This window comes from Oryza sativa, chromosome 7 (genome assembly GCF_034140825.1).
Source record: "Oryza sativa Japonica Group chromosome 7, ASM3414082v1".
In the NCBI taxonomy this organism is placed as follows: Eukaryota; Viridiplantae; Streptophyta; class Magnoliopsida; order Poales; family Poaceae; genus Oryza; species Oryza sativa.
Window position 1 is genome coordinate 21,014,403 of NC_089041.1, and position 25,911 is coordinate 21,040,313.

General features: G+C 42.0%; 4 protein-coding genes and 1 long non-coding RNA gene across 5 annotated transcripts; 2 read left to right on the forward strand and 3 right to left on the reverse strand.

Moving 5' to 3' along the window:
• Positions 1–93: 93 nt before the first annotated feature.
• Positions 94–886, reverse strand: LOC136357213 (uncharacterized). The gene is made up of 2 exons (XR_010742404.1): positions 443–886; positions 94–200 (listed from the first exon to the last, which is right to left on the reverse strand). It is a non-coding gene; the product is annotated as an uncharacterized lncRNA (long non-coding RNA).
• Positions 887–3,135: 2,249 nt separating this feature from the next.
• On the reverse strand, positions 3,136–4,012 carry LOC4343452 (uncharacterized). The gene has a single exon (XM_015790873.2). The coding sequence runs from the start codon at positions 3,878–3,880 to the stop codon at positions 3,452–3,454; it is 429 nt and encodes a 142-aa protein (XP_015646359.1). The 5' UTR covers positions 3,881–4,012; the 3' UTR covers positions 3,136–3,451.
• Positions 4,013–16,609: 12,597 nt separating this feature from the next.
• LOC4343453 (peroxidase 39) lies at positions 16,610–18,810 on the forward strand. Its single transcript, XM_015790706.3, has 4 exons — positions 16,610–16,931; positions 17,271–17,462; positions 17,574–17,754; positions 18,138–18,810. Exons 1-4 carry the CDS (start codon positions 16,698–16,700, stop codon positions 18,548–18,550), a joined length of 1,020 nt encoding a protein of 339 aa, XP_015646192.1. The 5' UTR covers positions 16,610–16,697; the 3' UTR covers positions 18,551–18,810.
• A 1,149-nt stretch (positions 18,811–19,959) lies between these two features.
• On the forward strand, positions 19,960–20,863 carry LOC4343454 (NDR1/HIN1-like protein 2). The gene has a single exon (XM_015791665.3). It carries the CDS (start codon positions 20,084–20,086, stop codon positions 20,684–20,686), a length of 603 nt encoding a protein of 200 aa, XP_015647151.1. The 5' UTR covers positions 19,960–20,083; the 3' UTR covers positions 20,687–20,863.
• A 536-nt stretch (positions 20,864–21,399) lies between these two features.
• On the reverse strand, positions 21,400–25,837 carry LOC4343455 (glycerol-3-phosphate acyltransferase 9). The gene is made up of 12 exons (XM_015791664.3): positions 25,635–25,837; positions 25,443–25,500; positions 24,455–24,573; positions 23,913–24,009; positions 23,681–23,776; positions 23,242–23,338; positions 23,065–23,152; positions 22,897–22,993; positions 22,201–22,286; positions 21,991–22,110; positions 21,814–21,912; positions 21,400–21,705 (listed from the first exon to the last, which is right to left on the reverse strand). Exons 1-12 carry the CDS (start codon positions 25,739–25,741, stop codon positions 21,657–21,659), a joined length of 1,113 nt encoding a protein of 370 aa, XP_015647150.1. The 5' UTR covers positions 25,742–25,837; the 3' UTR covers positions 21,400–21,656.
• Between the last annotated feature and the right edge of the window lie 74 nt (positions 25,838–25,911).

Consider the following 25,911-nt stretch of genomic DNA (forward strand, 5'->3'; position numbering starts at 1 on the left):
CAAAGATACTATGTAGAAACTTTGGATCAAATTAAGCAATAGTAATCAAACTTTGGTGGTGGAGGGAGGATACGTGTTTCTCAAACAGCCCTGTTGGCAGTTCCTTCCTGTAATTTAAAAAGGTAAATAAAACCAAATTGGTATCTCGAGAAACTTACATAAAGGTGTTCCAAGGAATCCGAATTATTCGTAACAGATATCTGCATAGATAATGGTTATGAGCTATAAAAGGAAAAATAAAATGGAAGAACTCAAGAACATAATGCTAAGCGTTAGTTTCAGAATACAGAAGGGAAAATAAAACGGAAGCATGATGCATGATGCTTGCCCCCTGTGCCAGTATCCAAATTAATCAAACACACAATTCAAAGATAATGAGATGCAATCGGTAATCATCCTATAAACTAAATCCTACTGATGAACTGATGATCACTTAACCTACCATATGCTGTGTGTCTTTCTGGCTCCAGTCTTCGCACAGGCAAAGTTGCTTCTTCTGAAAAAGGCTGCATCTCCCTGTCGAACTGGAAATCCTAGATACTGATCATCGATGGGGGATCATCGCTATCACTCTCTCCGCTCCTACCCATAGCTATTTCCAGAATCAGATTTCCCCATCTCCGTCACGCATTCGGCATTGCCCCCCTTCTCCTTCTGTATTAGCTCTCCGATCCGTCTGTCCGGAGGGGTTTGGAGAGGCAGAAAGATGGCCCGAACAGAGAACGAAGCATACCTGGGTACTGCGTAGAGATCGCTAACCTGGGATCACCAGGTGGAGGAGCGCGGCGGTCGTCGTCATCGGCGGCGGCGGCGGCGGCGGCGGTGTGCGGAGTGGGAGCGTGGCCGGTCGATGGCAGAGAAGGATGGTGAAATCATGGGCCGGGCCGGGATGGGCAGGAGGGGTCTTCCAAGTTAAGGACCATTAAACTTTTGAGGCCCAGGTTGACGTATGCGCTTACCTGACCTGCTCAAAGTTTTATGATGGGCCGGGCCGAGGTATTTTGGAACCGTACGATCCGAACTTTTACAAAATACACCTTGTTTTCTAGCGAAAATGCTTTAACTCGTACGTCGGCCGGCGCGCGATAAAAAATCGGACGCTAACCTAGTGGGTCCCACTCCTACCTAACTACTCTCTCCATCTTCTTTCCCCGGCAGTCAACCTTATCCTCATTTCCAACCATCAATTTTCCTCTCCTCTCTCCATGCCTGTGCTAGCATCGACACGAAGTGGGTAGACGCGGTGCGACGAGGCGGTGGTGGTGCCGGAGAGGAGGAGCGTGGCGGTGCTCGGACGAGGACGACGCGGCGGTACGGCAGCTCGAGGGGAGGAGGCGACGGAGCACACCTTCATCGTGCCTGGGCTCCGGCGGCGGCGCTCGGACAAGGTCGAGCTAGCGAGGATTGTTGCACACCACGTGTTCTTTTTTTGTTGCACACAGTGTGTTTGTGATGTTGCAATCTGTCTTTTCAATACGTTTCTTAAATCAGTAATGTGTTTTCTAGATGTTCCTCAAAAGTTCTGTGCATTTGATTTCTTTGAATGTTGCACCTAATGTGTTTTTTGTCGTTGCAATCAGCGTTCTTAAGTGCTGCATTCGTTTGAAACATTTTTGATAAAGCGGTGAAACTATCTTCAGTGAAAGATGTAACGTCAAAAAACAATTCATATTGAAACATTTTTTTTTCGAGCAATAAAACATTGCAACATTTTTTCAACATATAATGCAACATCGTCCAGAGATTTGCAAAAAAATCTCCGGACGTTCGACACGTAGCGCGGGAAAATAGGTAGTGATTAGCTCTGACCAAACTCAAGAGTCACCAGACAACATGAGAAAGGAGTGTCTCATCTCACTGGAGAGGAATAGAATAACTTTTCAAGATACAAGCCAAAATGAAGAGCAGGTTGATTTTGTAATTATGCAAGAATTCGACGCTCACGGCCTAGCACATAGAATCTACTAGTTCGAAAACACAACTTTTGTCTATGGCTTTGGCGAAAGATGTTTGTTGTTTCCTTTGCACTGCATGTAACAGATATGTAAAACTGTAAACCTTTTTTCTTTTATCTCCTCCTACCAATATAAAACGACAGAAATTCAATTCCTTTCATAAAAAACAGGGCATGTTTCTATCAAAAAAAAAAAACAGGGCATGTTTTGTAAGGAAAAAATATAATGCAAACTTTATATATGATGTAAACCTGTAAACTACCATAGGATGAAACGGTAGTTTGCAGATTTATACTGTATATGGAGTTTATACTATTACATATTTACACTACATAGGGAGTTTACATTACATATTTCCCATATTTTGTATCACAATTATTGGTAGCGATCCAAAGGTTTGCAAAAAGACCCTTAGTTTTGCATTGTAATCAGTAGTGAAATGAAAATTTACGAACAAACCCCTATTTAGGATTGTGATTAATGGCAATATTAATCCAAGATGTAACGATGTTTTCCTCGTATGGATAGGAAAACTTAACGTGGTGTATCTTCTTTATCTTTTCCCTCTATAGGTTTATTCATATTTTTTTATGCTATGTAATGTATGAGTAATTAATTAAGTGTGTAATCTAAATTTATAAATTTTAAGTGAAACTTATGTTAGTATTGATATAGTCCAATCTAAATTTAAGGTTGTTTCATTAATTTCATTATTGGAGCTTACATCCGCTACCCAGACACTAATATAATCTGTTATCAACCCGCTATACGCTATTTTATTAGCTTGTTACGTTAATATATTTCATGCCTATCAGCCTATGTCTATCTTTAGTAATTTTTTTTTGAAAATTGAGATAACTTTCTAGACATGGTTTTCACAGGGTATTTCACTTATTTGAAGTTATCACTAGATATTTCCCATATAAAAAACACAGAAGGAATATGCTACTCCCTCCGTTTCAGATTATAAAACGTTTTGATTTTGGTCAAAGTTAAACTATTTTAAGTTTGACTAAGTTTGTAGACAAATATAATAATATTTATAATACCAAATTAGTTTCATTAAATCAATAATTAAATATATTTTTATAATAAATTTATCTTGGGTTGAAAATATTATTATTTTTTCTATAAACTTAGTTAAAGCTGAAACAGTTTGACTTTGACCAAAGTCAAAACGTATTATAACCTGAAACGGAGGTAGTATATATCATCACATATACCAGTACAAAAATGTACATGTGCACGCGTAGTCGCGTACACATCTATTAGTATATACATATCCCCTAATTTCTACCTCTAATATAGCATGATACGTACGTCCTACAAAACTTAACTAGAGCAAAGAAAAGATACAAACAAGATCCAAAACAAACAGGCAGGCCAGCATGCATGCAAAATCGGTGAAGAAACATCCACCGTCCATCTCCAGATGATCGATCCATCCGACGATCTCACGCTCATCTCCATCATATCCTCCTCCATGGCTGCTCCTGCTACTCGTCCATGTCTTCCTGTATCGGCTCCAGCTTGGACGGCGACGGCGGCGGCCGGCGGCCGCCGCCGCCCTCCTCCGCCTTCACGGGCTCGACGTGCACGTCGCCCATGCTCATGATCTCCGCGACGACGTCCTCGACGGCCGCCCCCCTCCCGGCGCCGGCCAGCAGCCGCCGCAGCTGCCCCTTGGTCATCCGGATCTTCACGCGCCTCGTCGGCGAAGAAGAACCCTCGCCGCCGCCGCCGCCGTCCTTGATGATCTCTTTCTTCCTCGTCGACGGTACACCACCTCGCGCCCCGCCGCCGCCGCCGCCGGAGAACTCCGCCGCCGTGGCGCCCCAGAACTCGTCCTCGCCGCCGTCGCCCTCTTCCGCGCCCCACGCCGTCACCTTCGCCCTCGCCCTCTCCAAGCAGTTGCAGTTTCCCATGGCAAAGAGACCAAAGCTAGCTCAGATCGAGCACACTAGCCACTACAAGGAGACGATTGAAGGAGATGATGCGTTGACGCGTGGTGCCTAGCTTTGAGGTTTTCACTTGGTTTTTCTAGCTTTGCTTGCAGTGGAGACGAAGAGTATGGTGTACATATTTATAGCAGGGTTTGTTTGCTGGAGCAAGTTCTACGAAAGCGAAATGAGACGGCAGCGTACGGACGAACAGTGCATGCCGTGTATGCTTTTGCACGAATTTTTATGAAGATGGATTAAGAGGATCGGAGGAGCTAGCTAGTTTAATTAACTATATTTAAGTGTACATGCTCAGGCTTTGACCGGGATAGATGTTTCCTCGCGGGAGATTAATTAATGTGGTACTGTATGATTAAATACTTTCATGTCGGCTGATTAAGCTGTGATTATGCGTACGCTTGCTGCCTGCAGATATATATGAAAAATAATACTTCCTCCGTTTCATAATGTAAGACTTTCTAGCATTGCCTATATTCATTTAGATGTTAATGAATTTAAACATATGTATGTGGACAATGATAGAAAATCTTGCACTGTGAAACGGAGGGAGTAGATGCTTAGCTAGTGAAAGTAATGTTGGGTATAGAAATGAAGGGGTGGCGGCAGAGGATCGGAGCAAGATTAACGTATAGTACTAATTTTGTTGTGTCGCCGTTACTTCTACGTCCTTCTCACCAATGTCAATGAGCACCTGCTTGATATATAAAAACAAACTTTGAATTAAGCTAAGCATGGATAACGTTATTTCACGTACGTATGCAATATGTTAGTTATATTATCAGTAGATCGGCTTGCAACTGGAAAGATTAGAAAGAAGTCATGGTTTGCAGCGAGAGATAGTACACTGCTGCTGTTGGATATGAGTACGTTTTAATTTGGTCTTGCGTACAGTATTGGCACTGCCTGTTGGATACTACTCTGGATTCGATCATATCGATCGTAGATCGAGCTGCAGAAAACTCTCACAGCACACGCTTCTGAATGGACGTACATGTCATACATATGCATCACTCGCCTTGAAAAAAGTTCCTTGTCGACGTACGTTCATTATCTAGTCGTGATCGATGTTCGTGATTACAGCTGGTTAGTCGCACTTACCCACATCAGTTTTCCTGCCATTGACAGACATGCTAGTCAGGCCTCTTGCAAGTGGTAAATTTGCTTTCAGAAGGTGTGGTAAATAATCAAATCAAAGCACACATCAACTTTTTCAAAAGACCTATACTCCTATAATCTGCTAAAACCTCTTACTATTGGATGAGACACATCCTAATAATATAAATTTAGATAGCCCATATATCAGATTCGTAGTGTTAAGATGTATTTCATCTATACCTATGTTGGTATATTTTGAGACGGAGATAGTATATATATTATTAACCCCATCTCATAATATAGTATCATAAGTTCAGATGATACTCAATATGTACTACTATGAATATGAACATATCCTATGTTTATATTACATTCGTAGTATAATAGGTTAAGTTTCATTCAATCTTAGGTTACAAATTAAAATGGAGAGAGTAGCAGGACAGTAGTAGCATGAACTCGATCGCCCATAGTAAGCGATGTATCGATCGAATAATCGAATGCCGTGTGGTCTCAGAAATTCAGAGAACCAATTAAGCTTTAGAAAAAAAGAGCCGGTGCTAATGTGAGCAATGACATCGGCAGTTGCATTGCCGTCGCCCGCGTGAACGCAGAATGGCAGATGAAAACCAGCCTGGCTGACCTCCACTTGCAGCTAAATTATTTCATCGCTACAACTGTTTGATCACCCACAATTAGTTCATCCCCCCAGCCGAGGCCCGAGATCCATGTCCCGTGCGTGTCCGCCACGCGCCTTTGGAATAATTTAACGATAAAATTCTCGCTTTTTCAGAGCTACTCGATCGATCAGGTGGATCTGACCGACCGAACTGATTCTTTCTGGACATTTGTATATGGAGCACTAGTTTCCCAGCAGGGTCGTCGTGACGTCGTCTTGCATTGCCGGGGGGAAGAAGACGACTTGGTGCTCTCTACTCCTCTCTACTCCAATGTCGGCCGGGCAGCTGGCATTTCTGGCGTGTGTGCTGTTGCTCAAGAAAGAGACTGATGATTCTAAGGGTGTGTAGCTTTAAAAACTATGGAGAAAAGTTGTACGATCGACGACGTCTTTGTGTGTAGCTATCCGAATTGGTCTCTTGTACGTCTCACTGTTCATGCTCAAGACCTCCATCCATATAATAAGAGAAGGATGGCACGGTTTGCGGCTACATCCTACAGTAGCATATTGTTAATTAATAACAGTACATGTTGGATATTATGATCAAAAGACATACTGATTTATTGTGTATACATGTAGGGACGGCAGTGGGGGCAGTGAAAACCGTGGGAAAGATGAGCTTACAGGACAAAGTGGTTTGGTGGTGGAGCTTGACAGGATCAGCTGCAACTGCAAGAGTAGAGGAGAGGTACATGCATGTACGGCATGTCTTAAGACGCCTCTACCTGGGCATCAGCAATGTATACTATCTACATAGGTATTAGCGTGGGCCTAGATAACAGGCGGTAATAAAGAGAGGCATGCTTCACATTGCTTATTTCTGTGAGTTGGCAGTAAGGTGGAGTCCATGGGGTAAAAAAATCGCAGCAAGGACGAAGCATGCATGCAACGGTTGGGAGAAGCAATGCTTTTGCTGTCAGAAAATACTGTGCACATGCATATTCTATTTCCTTGCTTCCGGCAGTAGGGATATGACCCGGTTGCAATTACGTACTAGTCTCACAATGTTTACTACCCGGTAGTAAGGATGTATTTATTGCTTACTATCGGTTTGTGAGCATATTGCTGATGCCCTAAACAAAGTGCATTCATATGCTTTGGTGTAGCGGGTGACATGGACAACGGACACGAGCTAAGGATAGGGGAGAGAAGTGATGGTGGCTTGGAAGGGGCCTAACCATTGGGAGTGATAGCACGGTTTAATTGTTGGGCCTCATTAGCGCCAAAGATGTCACTAGAGAGGTAGGAGGTGGCATGGGATACAGCAAAGTAGGATGAAGGAGAAGACCGGAAGGGAGATATCTTAACTGTTTGATCTATATATCTTATACCTAGAAAATATGATCGTTGACCTAGCTAAAACATTCGAGTATTTTGTACACAGTCCCATATATACTTCAACACATTCAAAAAAAAAAGAGCTATGATGTTCTATCATGCTGTGAAAAGTATTACTTCCTCTGTCCCAAAATATAAGCATTTTTAGAATAGTGTCAAGTCAAACATTTTTAATTTTGAGTATTAATAGAAAAAAAAGATCAATAATGTAAATTAGATGTTACTAGATTTATCATTAAACAAACTATCATAATATGCAACTCCTTTTATTTAAAACATCTTACTTTTATAGATATTATTGGTCAAAGTAGCACCTTGAAGACTGTGTTGAAGTCTAAAAATGCTTATATTTTGGGACGGAGGAAGTATTATATACTCTTACTCTACTTAGTATAAGAGGCCTTGGTTACAACTTACAATAGCTCCTATCTGGCTATCTTAGTTCTTACGGTGATTATCTTATTTGGCCAACAACTTCATTCTTATAGCAAACCAACAGAGCACATAGGAAAGTCAATGATCCTCACCATATAGCTAGTGCCACCGATAAATTGAATGATCAAAAATTAGGAGACAAATTTTTAAATCTTTTGTTAAAAACCTTGCAAACACATCCGTTGTTCATAAAGATGTACATAGAGTACTTTAACCTCTAAACAATTCTAATACCACCATAAACATCACGGGGAGTACAACCGGCCAAAACCATATATCTAAATAGATCTAAGGGCAAGGCTAATATTTGTTACGCAACATATAGCATTAAAATAGGTCCTATTGTCAGTTGATCGTAGTTGTTACCTTAGCACGAAATTAAGTTCTCGATAAATAATATATGTAACTCATTCATAAATAAATAAAAACTATCCAAATAAGCCTTTTATTAGGTGGAGAGAGAATGGAGCAGAGGGAGAAGAGAGATTCTCTGATCTTTTTATTCGCTAGCGACCAATCGCAAACTTATGATTATTTTTTTTTGTTATGACTTAGCTTCAATGTCACAATAGCTATATTGTTCACCTTAGAGACTTTAATGTTACTTTTTTTTACAACATTGCGATGTCCTAAACATCTAAAAAATTTATTCCAACGAAACTACGAAAACTAGCTACAGATCAATATGAGATAGACAGGAACTGACACGGAGCGCAAGTGGTGCAACAATCTCGACGCAAGTTGTGAAACTGAGAGAAAAACTTTTTAACTCACATTATAATTGATTAGCCTTTCTCCAAAAGAAAATTAACTCGATCTATTTCAAAAATAGAAGATAATTTGTCGTTTTATACGGTGTTGTTCTGTACTAATTTTTTTTAGACAAGTCACGCGGGGGCCGGGGGGATTCCCCACCTGAATTTTATTGATGTTACAAAGGCAGTTCTACACAACATTTAGAGGTTGGAGGGAAGAGGAGAAAATGTTCTTCCAAATCGCAATTACAAAGCGATCGTTGCGCTTAATTCGTTCTAGCCATATCCCACACTCTTCAACACACTTAAGCAAAACCAACTGAAGTTAGGGGGCTGCATTTCGAAAGACAACATCATGTCTATGGTTCCAGAGCGTCCAAAAATATAACATGAAGAAAACTTGAAAATGGAGTGCCGGTAATCCCCCAGAGGGCTTAATGTTCGCCAGGTTTTTGACGTCCTGACCCATCATATTCACGCTGATTATTGTCCTGACCCGAGGGCAGTGCAGGTTGAAGTGCCTGGTATTCTCCGAGGCATTGGCACAGATATCACATGTATCAACTGAAACAATTCCCTTTTTGATGAGATTATGCTTTGTAGGGAGTCGCTCTTTTGCCAGAAGCTAGGCGAAGAATTGCACCTTTAGTGGCGCTCTGTTGTTCCAGACGAAGCTCCAGTTTGGACAGATTTAGTGCAGCATTATCCTGGAGTCATAGTTTTGTTTGGCCAGGATGATTTCAAGATGGGGAGTTCCTTTACTTTTCCTTTTGTTAGGGCAGCCTTGAAGAATGACCTGCTACAATTCCACTTTAAGTAGAGCTAAATCATACTGGGCTACTAAGGACAAGCGAGGAACAAGACAGGTGGCTAGTCCTCTGCAAAGAACAGTCCTGATAGTGGCTAGCTGATCCACTGCATGAGAGAAAAGGGCAGCGAGGCGAAGCTTGAGAGGTTGATTGCAGAGCCATGAGTCACACTAGAAGGACGTGCGGAATCCATCCCCCACCTGGACGCTTGAAAGGTCTTGAACCGTCGGGATGAGAGATTGGAGGGAGCGCCAGAGGGGTCCAAGGTTCAAGTCATCCGCCAACGATTTGTCCTCAGCTTCCTACTAGAGCCACATAGACCACGACGAATTTGAGCTATGCGGATGGAACAACATCTTGATTAGCAGTGTGTCGTTTTGCAACCTGGGAGCTTAGAGGAAAACATAGCAAAGACTGGGATATTGTTCAGGACTAAGTTGATAAGGACTATGTGCTCGGCATATGAGAGCAGGCTTGCCTCCCATCCAGCTAGGTACTTGTACACTTTAGCAATTGTTGGATTGAGGTCCTGAGCTCGCAGCTTATGGGGAGAGACAGAGGTAGTCCTAGCTAGGTACGACAAAGGGAAGCTTTCCTTCTTGCAGTTGAGAATTTCATTGATCTGGCACCTGTGACCCAAGCATTGCATATGATTAAAGTGTCGTCTGCGTATTGTATTGTCACACAGGGGCTGTCTGGGCACATCGGGTGTGAGATTCTCATTGTGAAGGAGGAGTCTTTGGAGAACATCAGCTACAAGAATGAACAGGTGTGGCGATAGAGGATCTCCTTGGCGAAGACCATGCTTGCAGTTAATCCAGCGTCCCGAGACTCCGTTGAGAAGGATTACTAACTTAGAGGTTGAAAGAATATTCTGAATCCATGTATTCCAAGTGGTGTTGAAGCCCCTGGCGGTGAGGATCTGGAGGCGGCTATCCCAGCTGATGGAATCGAATGCCTTGGCAAAATCCAGCTTGAGGATTAGGGTTGGGCATTTTCTGACGAAGCAGGTTTGCATCAGTTCAGTCGCAAATATGAAATTCTTAGTGATACTTCTTCCTTTGAGAAAACCTCTCTGATCAAAATGGATTAGCTCTTGCAGAATACGATGAAGTCTGTTTGCCAACACTTTTGTAATGATTTTCATCGAGCAGTTTTGTAGAGAGATCGGCCTGAAACCATCTGGTGTATTCTCTTTTCCAGGTTTCAGAATCAGAACAATGTATGGCCGATTTATCCTTTCAAGATAGACATGTTGTAGCGAGAATCTTTCAAGGAGATTCATCACTTCTGTGCTGAGGAGATGCCACGTTGCTTGGTAAAAACTTGGCCCGAAGCCATAAGGTCCAGGGGCGTTGTTTCTGTCCATCTGCCTGATTGCAAAGAGTGTTTCTTCCTTGGAGAAGCCGCCCATCAGACTGCTCAAGGCTGAAGGCTGAACTGTGTCGTAGAGCATTCCAAGCTGAAAAGACACTACTACAGAAAAGCCCTTAAGTGCCGGTTGTGAAACTTCCAAAGGTGCCGGATTTCCCAATCGACACCCCGGAGGCGGCACTGATATGGTGAATCAAAGGTGCCGGTTTAGGAACCGGCACCTTTGAGGTTCCACGATTGAAAAAAAAAAGGTCGGCTCGACTGCAGTTGAGCCGATAACTGATTCCATCAAGAACACACATTCCATCAAGAACACATATGAACATAAAAACACAACATGAACATATGCCTCTTCTGCCGTCGCCACTGCACGTCCCCTCCCGCCGGATCTGGCGGAGGGGGGGGGGGGAGGCGCCGACCCTCCCACCCCCGCCGGGCCGCAGCCGTCTCCACGACGTCCTTCCCTCCGCTAGATCCGGCGGCAGGGGACGGATGGCGTGGAGGCGGCAGAGGTTGCCGGGCGACGGCGGCCGGGACGGTGGAAGAAGCATATGTTCAAGTTGTGTTCTTATGTTCATATGTGTTCTTGATGTTTGTTCATGTGTGTTCTTGATGGAATGTTTGTTCATGTGTGTTCTTGATGGAATGTGTGTTCATGTGTGCCTTTTTTAAAAAAACGGGCACATGTAATATGTTATAGATACCGATTTTTTAATAAACCGGCACCTATAATATATTATAGGTGCCGGATTTTTTTTAAAAAAACTGGCACCTATATTATTATTATTGATGTTGGTTTTTCTCTAAAATCGATACCTATCTTCGTTTAAAGGTATAGTGCCGACTTATACGTTTTTTTTTTTAAGTAGTGAGACCATTGCAGGGATTCAGCAGATCCTAGGATGAGCGAGTAATAGTTGAACATGACTTGTGCCTTGCTGTTGTGGTCAGAAACTTCGGTGCCTGCCGCCTTGATCGATTTGATGGAGGTTCGTCCGAAGTTGTTGTAGGCATGCGCTTTGAAGAAAGCAGTGCTATCTAACCCGAGCTTGAGCTTTTTAACTTTCCCGCGCTGTTTCTAGTAGGCCAGTTTGTCGTTGATAGAAGTGGCTAGTTTGTGCTGTACTAAGGCTATGTTCGTTGCTGTGTGTTGGAAACATATTTCTGGCGCGAGCCGAGGCTGGGATTTTTCGATGAAGTCGAACAGATCAATAACAAACTTGTAGTCATTAATTTTCCCCTGACTCTTTTGAGCTTCAGTTGTTTCATCCAAGTATTATTCGTTTTGGATACGTCCGCCATTTTGTAACATCAGCTAGGCGAGGCGAATCAATTTATTTTGTTGAAGTTGCAGCACGAATTGGAGCCTGCCTGCATGCATGCACTTGGAGGATCCAAAGTCTCGTATGGCAGTGGGCAGTGGCACATGCACATGTATGATCATATATGCACTGGCAATACGTGTATTCGTATACACGGATCTCGTACATGCATAGCCGCATGGGATAAGTAGTACTCAAATATGTCATCAGCGATGACTAAACGAAATTTATAAGATGCGTGTAAACTGATCCGTACGAGGCATTCCAGAAGAGTCTACACACTGCACTTTTTTACTCTGCCGTGACATGTCATTATCTTGGGCTAAAAATAAAAAAAATAAAATAGCGTCAAATAGAAGGCACACACTGCTGTGCAAGAGTGCGTGCACGTGGCAACCACGCGCTCGGGGTCAACTGTGCAAGTATTAGGACCGGACTGGCATTCCATATGCATGCACTTCGAGCTGGCCTCCATGTTCGTAACAGATGAGTCCAAAAGGTAAACCATAAAGACAACAAAGTCAGGACAGCGAAAGAAAGTGCAAGTTGATACATATAGGCTGCAAAATACAGCAATATTGCTGCTTCTTTGTAAAGCTTAATTTGAAAATGGAGCCAATGGAGTCGATCCTAGCTTTGTCGTACACTGGTACGAAAATACTCACTCTCTCTTCCAAAATATAATAATATAATATCACATGAGACATTTTAGCACAAATAAAAAGCTTGTTCATATTCGTAATATTATGATATGTCTTATCCGATCATAGGTTCTTATATTTTTGGATTGAGATAGTATGGGCTGTTTGGTTCAATGCTTCAGACATCTTAGCACAAATAGAAAGCTTGTTCATATTCGTAATATTATGATATGTCTTATCCGATCATAGGTTCTTATATTTTTGGATAGAGATAGTATGGGCTGTTTGGTTCAATGCTTTAACTTGCCACATCACACTTTAGGATGCCACACCTCCTTAGCCTTATGTTTGATTCATTGCCATAGTTATGGCAAGCCACACTTTCTTATCATCTTACCCCACATGTCATAGACTCAATCATTTGTCTAACTTTGCTACAAGTGTGGCTTACAATTTGTAGGCCACAAAAAAATGTGGCAAAGCCACACTTGTCTAACATTGCCTAAAGTGAGTTATGGCAATGTTAGTTAAGAACCAAACGACCCAAATATTTTGCATGTGGTCCGTAATTCATTACATGGGTGTTTTTCAATCGGCCTATAACTAATGGCATGTAAAAATCACATGATTTTTATGGACGCATTCCACAACCACCCGTGAAAATTGATTTTCACTGGCAACTCTCTTAAGGAATCACATGTAAAAATGAATATCATGCTTTTGATTTTTTTTAACTGTAAAAAAGAACCCCCCAAAAAAAATATTTTAGATTTTTGTAGGCATCTATAGACGCAAAATTTTACTGGCTTTCCCTTATGTGAACCGACCATAAAAAATATTTTAAGGGCGACTCTTTAAAATGTCTGCCTGTAAAAATCATTTTAGGGTGTTTCGTTAAGAAGTCTGCTGACAAAACCCTTTTTTCTTTATTCTTTGATAATGACTAAACTTTACTTTTTTAGAAAATTCATTTTATGTCCGATTAAGGTGAACAGAAGTTCTCAACCTTACAACATTCTGGGTCGATGTTTCCTTAAAATACTTCTTTTGATATGATTGTTCACTTATGTCCTGTAGTCTCTATATGTTGATATATTGCATAATGAATGGGCATACTAAAAGAAATATTAAGTAGCTCATATCAAAGAAAATAATAAATAAAGATAACAATCTATAAAACTTTTGGTTTACCTCGATTGGGCCAAATATGAATTTTCTAGAAATTTTCAAACTTTGAACTTTCTGAACAATTCCCCGTAATAATAGATATATCAAAGCCTGTAATGAATATTAGCCACCTGAACGATCTCATTTATAATAGCTTTTAATAACAAAGTTGTAGATCTGGCCGAGCTCGATAATTTCAATATAGAACATTTCTCCATCCAGCGTTGTTTGGAAAACTAAAAAGTAGTTACGAGAATAGTAACAAAAAATTTGCCACACTAAACAACCTAAAATGAAACAACTTTAAACTGCAAAGTTATAGGTTTCATCAAGACCTACAATTTTCATATTAAGTTTGTCATCATCCGACTTCACATGAAAAAGTTATAATTTTTTTCGTATTTTAGTGGGGCTTCTAGTTTTAACGTCTTGTACAGAATGCATGGTCCACGAAAATAGATTTTATAGGTGGATTTCTTTGGGATCTGCCCAAAAAGTATACATATTTTTAAAGGGGAATTTCAGACCAACCCGTAAAAATAGTTTTTTTAACAGGCGGTTATGACCCTAAGACAACCTCAACCATTTCCACAAGTATTTTTTCTTTTGGATCGTCTATGTGAAGATAAAAGCCTAATGTCCGAAAAAAGACTTTTTAAGTAGCATCACTAATTAAGGTGTAGGGTTAATTCTTAAAATTATTTGATTTTGTCTTCATGATCGACTAATAATTCTATTTTGCATATAAAAGTCTAACTAATTGATATAATGCGGTATTTGGTTGTTTGTTCACAGCTAGAAATCCCCGAATATATGGACCGAATCCCGTACGGGGATCAGAGAAGATAACCATCAAATGCTATGAAGCCAAATTGCTTTGAAATGTTTTTGTTGGCTTCTTGCTAAAGAAGGTCCAACACTGTATAGTTTTTGCATTGTTATTATGCATGTGCATGTTACTATTTCTGTTATAGGATGTTGTAACATCCCGGCCTAGGGCTTAATAGGATTAATAGAATACTCATATCAACAAGTTGCAACTTCTTTTCCGGAAGCCAGTCTGGCCTGGAGCAATTTGGGATGGGTGACCGACCGGGAAATTCTTCCCGGGTGCACACGAGTGATCAGAGCCGACTCTCGCGGTTTCACGGGCGCGTGTGTCGCAGTTGCGCAGGCATGGTGCGCATGGCTGGTGTAGACCGGGAGTGGTTACACAGCATGGCACATGCGCTGGCACTGGACACATGGACGTGGCCAAGAGAGGACGTTCTTGGCCTAGGGTTGATCGACGGGGGCGTCGATCTCTCTTAAGGGGGTCACATGGACGTGGCCAAGAGAGGACGTTCCTGGCCTAGGGTTGATCGACGGGGGCGTCGATCTCTCTTAAGGGGGTGAGGGTGTAACATCCCGGCCTAGGGCTTAATAGGATTAATAGAATACTCATATCAACAAGTTGCAACTTCTTTTTCGGAAGCCAGTCTCCAAAGAACTCCAGGGTTAAGCGTGCTTGGCCTGGAGCAATTTGGGATGTTGGTCTGTGAGGGCAGTCTATGACCTATGAAAGCTATCAGATGTAAGTGGGCCCAGACATGTGTTGGTCTGTGAGGGCAGTCTATGACCTATGAAAACTATCAGATGTAAGTGGGCCCGGCCTGGGGGAGGCGGGACGTTACAGATGTAAACTACATCTTTGTAAAGCTTTGAAAATGGAGCCAATGGTGCACTACTTCCATCACACTAGGGTTTCATGTGGCCATAGGATGTGTTGGTAAATTTTGAAAGTTTGATTGTCATTGAATGTGACAACAAGGAATAAATATATTTCACATCTAAAAATAATAATAGGCACTTGAGTTATAGAATAGAATCAGTTGTTAACCATCACATACTTACAGCACCAGATCACGCTACCTATAACGTGGTTTTTGATGCATATGGCTTGCTAAAGCATGTCCAACAATTTGAGGATTATTTTTTTTTATTATTAGGCACATGCACATGCATGTCATTGATTTTTCCTGTGCTATCTGCATAAGACATGGTGGATGAAGAAAAGAAGAGAGAGAATGTATAGACATGATAATAATTTTGATTCAGCTGGCATCTTTGAGTTAAAGTAGGTAGATTTAGGAAGGGTAAATTCTATTTTTGCCCTGAACTTTGTTCGAACTAAAAAGTCTATCATTTACTTTTAACTACAAAACTAGTTATTTTTTCAATCTCAATTTTCAAAACAAGACAAAAATAACACCATAAACCATATTTCAAGGTGGCTTTGATAAGAAATATTGGTGTGTGTACATGTGTTTTTTTTTTTTGCAAACATGAAATTCAAATAGGTAAATTTTATGGTTGTCGACCTAATTGATATCTACACGGGTAAAATATGTATAATAAGAATATAAACTAAGAAATCCACCTTCATTTCATCCAAAGCCACAAAAAATGATATAAGGTGTTACAAACGGTTCCATTGTTTAGGGTAAAAATTAAACCTCGAGGAGTTCAGGAACAAAAAATGGACTTTACCCATTTAGCAAAAATCTGATATACAAGATATTTATATAGTCAGACAGTCAGCCTCCGTTTATCCTTTATCCTTGTAATCTAAGACGACTATTTAGACGATATGCAATAACAAGAAAGCATTCCCTTGAGAGATTAAAATCCATTTCCCGGTCGATCGAAGTGCTTGCACTATGGGATATATAATAATTCAGTAGGTTTTGGAACGGGGCGCTGTCAAATGTGATTCTCAATTTGCCAATTTGCTTAAGTTGTTTGGTGAAATTTCCGAACAATGGAAACAAGAACAATTAAGGATTACTGATGGGACTGCTCATTTATACCATATTTTTCTCCTTAATTGCATGAATCGTACATGATTGTAATACACGACCCTATCCATGACTCCATGTGCCTGTGGTTGCCTTGCTGGAATCAGGTAGCTAAAAACTTGGTGAAGGAGGCAAAAAAAAAAAGAAACTCTACAGTGAAAGTCAAAGCCTCGTCCAATTGCATCCAGCTTCGAGCAGGCACTTGGACAAAACTTATAAATAGCTCTGCCAAGCATGACAGAGCATATTCATCGAGAGATCGAATTCGGTTCTCGTCTCGATCATCAGTTTGGCCTGTCGATCTCTGTCCATCTCTGACGACGCCGACGGCCATGCAGCAGCTGCTCGCGATGAAGCTGATCCTGACGACGCTCGTCGTCGCCGTGCTGGCGCTGTCCGCCGGCACGGCCACGGCCACCTGCGACACGCTCACGGTCGGGCACTACCGGCAGTCGTGCCGCGCCGCCGAGACCATCGTGCGCGACACCGTCAAGCTCTACTTCTCAAAGGACCAGACCGTCACCGCGCCGCTGCTCCGCCTCCACTTCCACGACTGCTTCGTCAGGGTAAAAATTACTAGCATATACTCTCTCCGTAAAAAAAAAACTCAACTTATTTGAATTTTATCTCACAAAAACTAACTTCTACCATCTTATTTATCCTCCGTATGTAAAACGAGAAGTTTTATTTCTTCAATACCCTTTACCCACCCATCACTCTTACTATTTTTATCAATGATTAAGAGTATTTTAGTCATTCTCTATCTCTACTACTTCTATTATTAGATTTATTTTGTAACGGAGGGAGTATATCAATTATCAAGAACAAGTTAAGCTATCAGCTTGTAATTGACAGCTGCAAATGTGGATGGAGAACTTACCCAAGTTTAAAATTATTATTGGCAGGGATGTGACGGATCGGTGTTGCTGAACGCGACGGCGGCGAGCGGGCCGGCGGAGAAGGACGCGATGCCGAACCAGAGCCTGGACGGGTTCTACGTCATCGACGCCGCCAAGGCGGCGCTGGAGAAGGAGTGCCCCGGCGTCGTCTCCTGCGCCGACATCCTGGCGCTGGCGGCCAGAGACGCTGTCTCCATGGTTTGAGACTCGCTCCACTGATGAATTCTCCTGTTACTGTAGAGACGATGAGCAATGCAAAAGCTGATGCTGATCTGATCATCCGATTCTTGCTGTGCTCTGTCTTTTCAGGCTGCCGGGAACATCAATGGCGCGAGCCTTTGGCAAGTCCCGACGGGGCGGCTCGACGGCCGCGTGTCGTCGGCGGCGGAGGCCGTGGCCAACCTACCGTCTTCTTTCGCGGATTTCGCTAAGCTCAAGGAGCAGTTCGGTTCCAAGGGCCTAAATGTGCAAGACCTCGCGATCCTATCAGGTATAGTAGTGCTAACCATGGACGATTCTAAAGCTACGTGCGATTTGCTGTACTGTTCTTGCTGTATGCCGTGTCAGAGTCAGGCACAATCTTGGTCTTCAGGTCGGGTCAAAATGACAGAATGAACTGAACCTCAATAATGACATTTCTGACTTTTTTTCTGTATGGAGTTGCTTTCTTGCTTTCTTATTAAACATTTGCGTGTTCAGAAATCATAGAAATGTTGAACATCTTTTAACCTTTTTTTTCAAAGCGTCAAGTCACATTCCGATTAAGATATCATTATCCCTGGCAATTTCTCGAACCGTAAGATGACACTGACAACAAGGGAGACAGTAATTAACACAGTAAATTATATTAATTCCTTTACATCACTGTTTCAGGTGCTCACGCCATAGGCAATTCACACTGCGTCTCCTTCGCCAAGCGGCTCTACAACTTCACCGGCAAGGGCGACGCCGACCCGACGCTCGACCGGGCGTACGCCGCGGCGGTCCTCCGCGCCGCCTGCCCGCCGCGGTTCGACAACGCGACCACCGTCGAGATGGTGCCGGGGAGCTCGACGACGTTCGACACCGACTACTACAGGCTGGTGGCGAGCCGGAGGGGCCTCTTCCACTCCGACCAGGCGTTGCTCCAGGACAGGGAGGCGGCGGCGACGGTGCGCGTCATGGCGAGGTCGAGCAGGCAGGCGTTCTTCCGGCGATTCGGGGTGTCCATGGTGAGGATGGGCAATGTCGGGGTCCTGACGGGAGCCGCAGGAGAGATCAGGAAGAACTGTGCTCTGATTAATTGATGGGCAGAGATTTGATCTTTGATATAAGTTATTACTAAGTCATGTACTAATGATGTTCTATTGTTTGGTGTCTAATTAAGTTATTACTACTACTACAAGGTAAATTTCATGAGGGAATAACTTGCTCGGCATTGTTTGATTTGTTTTATGTTAATCATCGACTTGTTAATGTACTCTTGCACTGATCTTCTCCATGTATGAAATGGCAGAGCCGCTGCCACCCTTCTCCAGAAAAAAAGATGTTGGCCATGTTGACATTTCTTCTTTATTTTTTTGTCAACATTATGAGCTTGAGAGGATGAGCTATATACTTGGATGATTCTATACCTTTGCTGTCTGCCTGTCAGCATTCAAGCCCATGTTGGATACATGTTCAGTTTTCAGCCCACCCAAGGGACGATTTTGGGCCCAATATTCACAAGGCTTTGACACATGCAGACACAAAAGTCCACAGCATAGAAAGGGGAAAACTGCTTCCGAAAACACTTTACCCGACTGACTTTTACTGACCACTTTAACTCCCCAACTACCAAAATATCACTTTACACTTCACTCCACAGACTTTGGGTAGTACAATATTTTATATTACCTCAGTCGTAAAATATAGCTATTTTTAGTACAATACTTTATCTAAACTGAAACTATTTCTTCACTTATCTTCTTCTCTTAACCAATTACAACCATTCTTTTTTATCTACTTTCTCTTCTCAACCAATCACATACTTCCTCTAATCATTTTTATATTTTTTTAACCCATATTAACCTAAAAAAATACTTACATTTGAAGTATATGCTAGTCTCCTCGGAGACGTCTTATAATCTTATCTTTTTACTTTAGGGCAGTGTTCTTGTTTATTTTACTTTATCCAGCGTCGCTAGAAGAACAACCATTGTATAGGAAGTAGGAACCAGTGCAGTTTAAGGTTCCCATGGTTTCTAACGAATCATGGTTTTGCAGCATCCGCCTTTGCGTTTACCCACGGGCGAAGTTTCGCCAATTGTTCTCATCCGGATATCAGCAAGAACCTTAAGCAAGGAACCCAAGAATAAAATACAGAAATATACTCCTAGAGAGCTAGCTAGCCTCGCTCATCACTCATCAGAGTACCAATCCCCTTTATACCTGAACCTTTACAACATACACGTTCACCGAGCCATCCATCAGCCAGAAGAGAATTTGATCCCTATTTGAGTTTCCGTTTCACTTTCCAGCACAAGTCCAACGGCCAGGGCTCGATCAACTAGCCAGGAATCACGCAGTGCTCTGCTCTGGATATCGAATGTTGGCATCTCGATCGCTTTTGGGCAGCAAGGCAAGAATATTACTTGCCTTCCACACCCTTAATCACATGCACGGCCCCCATACAGACGCAGCTATAAAACATCACGAACGCCATGAGAAGATGTCCATTGTCCAAAGCCAAGAGCAGCAGCAGAGGGTAGCTAGCTCGAACAGCACACTACTGAAGCTGATCAGAAGGAAGCAGCAAGGCAAGCAGGTTTAGTTTAAGCAGCAGCTCGCCGCCGGCAATAATGCCGCCGTACCGGCTGCCGATGTACCGGGAGAGGCCGGCGGTGAGGTGCATCAACTTCCTCTGCGCCGTGCTGCTCACCATGGTGCTCGTCGCCGGCATCATCATGTTCGTGCTGTGGCTCAGCCTCCGGCCGCACCGGCCCAGGTTCTTCCTCGACGACTTCACCATCCCCAACCTCAACCGGCAGTCCGGCGCCGTGAACCTGCCGGTGAGGTTCACCGTCGACGAGCGCAACCCCAACCAGAAGATCGGCATCCACTACGGCACCATCTTCGGGTCGGTGTACTACAACGACCTGCTCGTCGCGTCGGGGCCGGTGGTCCAGCCATTCTACCAGCAGCCCAAGGGCGACACGCCGCTGGCCGGCGAGCTCACGGCGTCCGGGCCGACGCCCGGCGACCCGGCGTGGCAGCGGTTCGCCGGCGACGCGGCGGCCGGCAGCGTCGCGCTCCGGCTGCTGCTCAACTCGACGGTGAGGTTCCAGGTGCAGATGTGGGACACCAGGGAGCACCACATGAAGGTGGACTGCGAGTTCGGCCTGCGTGGCGACGGCACGCTCCAGCAGGGGGACAAGAACAAGCAGTGTACGCTCTACTTCTAGGGTGGATGGACCGTATCTTAATTTTTCCTCGATTTTTCTTTGTGAGTGGTTTTATATTTTTCATCGTTTGGATTTTCGAGTGATATTGATTATTACTTTTTACCCCTTGTTGACAAATGTAATTTGTTTGTAACTGTACATTAATTTTATTAAACTGTCTGAATTATTAATGTTGTAGCGCGAGTGTATGTGCCAGGTTCTTTGTCTAATTATATGGTACTATAAACGATAGACTACTTGATATTGAGAGAATATTTTGAGGGTACAAACGGATTAATGAACTATTATAAAGTAAAAAAAAAGCTGTTTTGAAGTACTACTCTTAAGAAACTTGTGTATATAAAACTTTTATAAAAATCATACCGTTTATAAGTTTGGAAGAGCGTGATGATGACAATGAATAATATGTAAAGAGGAAAATAAGGGGGAACAGAGAAACGATTGATCGAAAATAGCTGATTGTTTTTCAAGGTTTCACTGGGATCGGAGAAGGGTTTAATGTCCAGTGTAACGGTTGAAGGTATGACAACTAGACAATCTACCATTTTTGCTCATAGTTTTCTGCAAGCAGTCAATTGTACAAAATAGTGATGTTTTACCCCCCAACTTTATGGGGAGATGTACTTCTTTGTTCTACCGATGGCTCAGTATAGTTAAGGAATCATTATTAACATGGACTCAGGAAAGATTATTCACAATGTATACCCATGAGATGATGAGAATGATCAGGGCATCAGGCAGAGGGTAAGTATTAATACATCATTTGGGAAGGTATAATATTTATGTGTTAACCCTAACCAATCATAAAATCTTGGCTAATACAGGCTATTAAATGTTGATTCTGTCAAGCTGCAAACAATTTACAACAAAACTGCAGTGGTAATTTCCACATACTCCAGAGACCCAGATACACACTAGGACATTAGTAACCTGGACTCACCAATGAGCACCAGAGTTGATTGATATCTGTTTAGCTTTCCTCCAGTCTCCGCAACACAGAGTCAGCAAAGATGCGCTGCCTGAAAATTGAAAACCTTATTAGAAATTCAACTGCTTTTAGTGAGAGAGAGAGAGAGAGAGAGAGAGAGAGAGAGAGAGAGAGAAAGAGAGAAGGAAGAATCACGCACTTCTCTTCAGTGTGTTTGGGACTAGGGCGGTTGTGTTTCAGATACCCGTCCCACGGAACCTTCTTAAGACCAGCTCTAGCAGCTATCATGTCTCTTACTCTGTGGAAAGCATTCCATTAAGTATGAAAAAGGCAGTATGTTTCTCATAAAAAAAACTAGAATCCAATTTTATGCTACCTTTCAGCAAATTCAATTGCTGTTTCTCCATCCCTCAGATACTGAGGCTCCAAGTACCATACATCACACACAACTGCCCATGATGTCATAAGCCTAACCAAGTGCATTGTAAACGATTGCCTGACAAAAATTACGAGAAGATATTAAGTGAAATACAGAAGAAGATAAATGTGAACAAAGTAAATTTGTGCAGTTGATTGTATTCCTCACTTCTTACTATTCCAGAAGGCATCAACAAATATTTTATTGTATTTGATAGCTATTGGGCATACAGCACAGCCAAGCTCAAAAGCACCCTGGAAAAACATAATGAGAATGAAGACAAATCATCATTAGTCTGATCGTGGTCAATTCCAGCAAATGTTAAAACATAACAAGAATGAAGACAACTCATCATTTGATAGCTATTTAGAAGATGACAACTTTCTAGCATTTGCTATCTTTTAAACATGTCAGGCATATGATTGGCAATGAGTATGTTCGTACCACTACTAGAAATACTCAACTACTCTTATCTATCTGCCAAAATATTTGTGCTATCTGCAGTACCTCTTTCTTTTTGCATTCTCTGTCCATATGTACAGCTGTGAGTTAATTTTAAGTGAACTCATGCATTTTTAAATATAAGGACAATTAATTCTACCCTTTTTAAGTTTGAAACTTGCAGTATATTTATTTACGACCAGCCACAATTCACAAGACACACTTACTTTGTTAGTATATTTTTTACAATCTAAAAAGATGTCATATTTATGCTGTACGTACTGTAAGGGCTGGTTTTCTGCTTGAAGCTTGTTAAAAATGAACCAAAATTTGAAGCCTCTCTTGAAAGTTAGTTACACAAGGATGCATATTTGGTCATTTATTCAGTCACTTCAAAAGAACATATCAAGTTTACAACTTTACCTTCTTGAACATGACAGTGTACTGGTTGTTAACACAAGTTCCTTCAGGGAAAATCAGGAGAGGATTGCTGTCTGGATGTTGAACATGATCTCGTAACCTGTTGACAGAGTTCTCTTAATAAACTGAACTATATATAGTAAGTAATGCATTGGAAATGAAAAATTATACTTTTTTGCAACCACTTCACGATCCTTGAGATCATTGCGATTAAACCAGATGCAACCAACACTTTCCAAGATAGTCTTCTGAATAAATCCTGTACAAGGGAGGAAAGCAAATTTTATCAACAATCTAGCAATGCAAAAGGTAGAGATCAACAATCCATCCTGAAGAATGAGAACTGACCAACCCATCCAGGATGCTTTTGCATAATGACAGCAAATGCTGTCATCTGCTCCAGAATAATGAAATCTATCATCGATGTATGGTTTGCAACAAATACCTGTGGTAATTAGAATTTAGAAGAGAGTTGCAAAGGATATCCGTCATTCATTAATGGATGAACATGAAATTAATTAAGTAAAACATAATGAAGGAATGACAATGTGTACCTAAAGAATGGTTTCTGCAAATGTTTGCATTTAAATTGGAATTATAGACCTTGTGAAACATGAGGAGATTTTGTGATAGAAAGGATAACTTTTCCTGAATTATCCAGGTGAGATTTCCGGGGAACAAGGCTAAGTTAATAACTATGATGTTTGGCAACAGTGTTGCGCACCACATGTTCCTATAAGTGCATAAACTACTTAACATGGGTTCTAAGAGAAAGAAAGTTTGTAACCTGATGAGGCCGTGTGCTTGGGCGAGGCCCATGATACTTGATCACTCCAGTCCAAGAAGCAACAAAAACACTGCACATCATTTCAACCAGCTTTCTCTGCAAAAAAGATTACAGTGTTTTTGAATAAACAAAGAACCTAAGTTGCAAAATATTATGACATATTATGGCTGCATATGAACATACACACATCTACAACCAGAAATTGACATAGATGGGAGATAAGATAAGTCACCTCTATTTTACTTCTCATCTTTTGACCTTTCAATAAGAAATGTACAGGAAAAAAGGCAGCAAAGAATGCTAACCATCCAACTAGAAGAGTTAGGCCCCTGAAACATAACATGGTTACAGTTATCAGATGAGAGTGACTCAATATTCGACAAAAGAAAAGAATATAAGCTAGATCCAGAGACAGAAAATAACTTTTAGTAGTAATACATACACAAAGATACCGAAAAAAAAATTCTCTCCAACATTTCACACAAAATTCAAATGAGTTTCCTGAACAAAGTTGGTCTTGAAATATTCTGATTTCTGACGTTATGTGGAAAGTGATTGTAACTGACCAAAAAAACTCATAGCACATGGTTAAAAACATCTACTTCATTGCCAGTTTGGACAAAGGTTTTACAGATCAAATGGGCTAGGATACCCTTGTACTACAAAATATCAAGTCAACAAAGAAGGATACATTGCAAACACTTACAAAACAAGTAAACTAATTAGCAAAACTGCCGCCCTAAATATAGTGTTCAGATTATAAGGATCCAGTACCTCAGCGGGAATAGTATTCCGTATCTTATCACTACTCCCAAGCACCACAATGGGAATAAATAAATGTTCCAATTCCATGGCTCTGGAGAATTTGACTTAAAGCAACGTGTGAATGAATCCTGTATCAGTGTAAACACAAGCAATGAGAAAGCTAGACAACATCGATCACAACAAGAAGAATTGCCATAAGAACGACTGCTATTTATCCCACACCGCATCACAACTGAAGTTACGTATGCACAGTAGTAAAATGATATGAAACAAAGATGCATGAGATGTCAAGTCATTATCTTGGCATACTCTCACTAACAGGCTATGGAAGTACCCATATACTTGTCTAATACGAACAACATTATAAAGAAAATGTTATCATGTTCCTGTTTTAAACCTTAACTAAGGGAGATTTACTGCTCCTTTAACTTGAAGTTTTGAAAATAGTGTCAAAGACAGACATCCTTTTCTTGTTCCACCGATATATACCCAGGGCTTAGATGACAACTTTGTAAAGAACATCGAACTTAGGGTTAATTAACATTACAACATTAATTATATTTTGATTCTTATACAAAATTGATTACTGACCACAAGCAAAATACTCTTTTCCTCAGTAATAAACGAGAGTGTTCAAAGCGCGAAACAATCCAGAAATTGTCCTCAAGGGAGGCCATAAAATAGGAAATTTAAGGTAAATCTAACTATATGCAATATTGACGAAATTGTACATATTTTCGGAGATTTTGACGCAAGAACAGAGTATGAGAGTAATCATATGAAAACCGTACAAATTCAAAAATTTGAGCGAAGCAAGCCTAGCCTTGTTTCCACAAAAGGATTGCTCTACTCCTTTCGCTAAACCTCACAGATCAAAGCCTATAAACGTCCTATCTGCTCTTGCCATCTCATAGAACATCACCATCTAATAACCTGAGAACGCACGAAACGGGGGGGGGGGGGGGGGGCGATTTTAAGACCCGGGTAAGCCACTCACATCGACGATGGCGCCCGCCGCTTCAGTGAGCACCGGCGAGATGTCCAGCAGATCGCGCCTGCACGATGGCAGAAGAGAGTAAAGAATCGCCTAAAAAATATCTCGCCAAAATCCCCCACATAATCCCAAGCTAGGGTTAACGAGCGAAGAAAACAAAGACGGGGAACAGAGAGGGGGCTAGGGCGCGATTACAGATGGAGATTCCTGGGGAACTCCTGCGGCAGCGAGTCGGATGGGAGGTAGTCCTCCAGGTTCGGCCGGTCCAGCTCGATGTCCCCCGCCACCGACGAGGTCGCCATCCCCCCCTCCGTCGATCCCCTCCGCCGCCGCCGAGGAAATCTTCGCGATGAGGAGCGAGAGCGAGAGAGATGGGCGCAATGTGGCGTACGTCCAGCGAATCGATGCGTGGGTGGATCGGTGGACCAACAGACAGCGAAGGGGAAGAGAGAGGCTCGTCACCGGGTGGGCC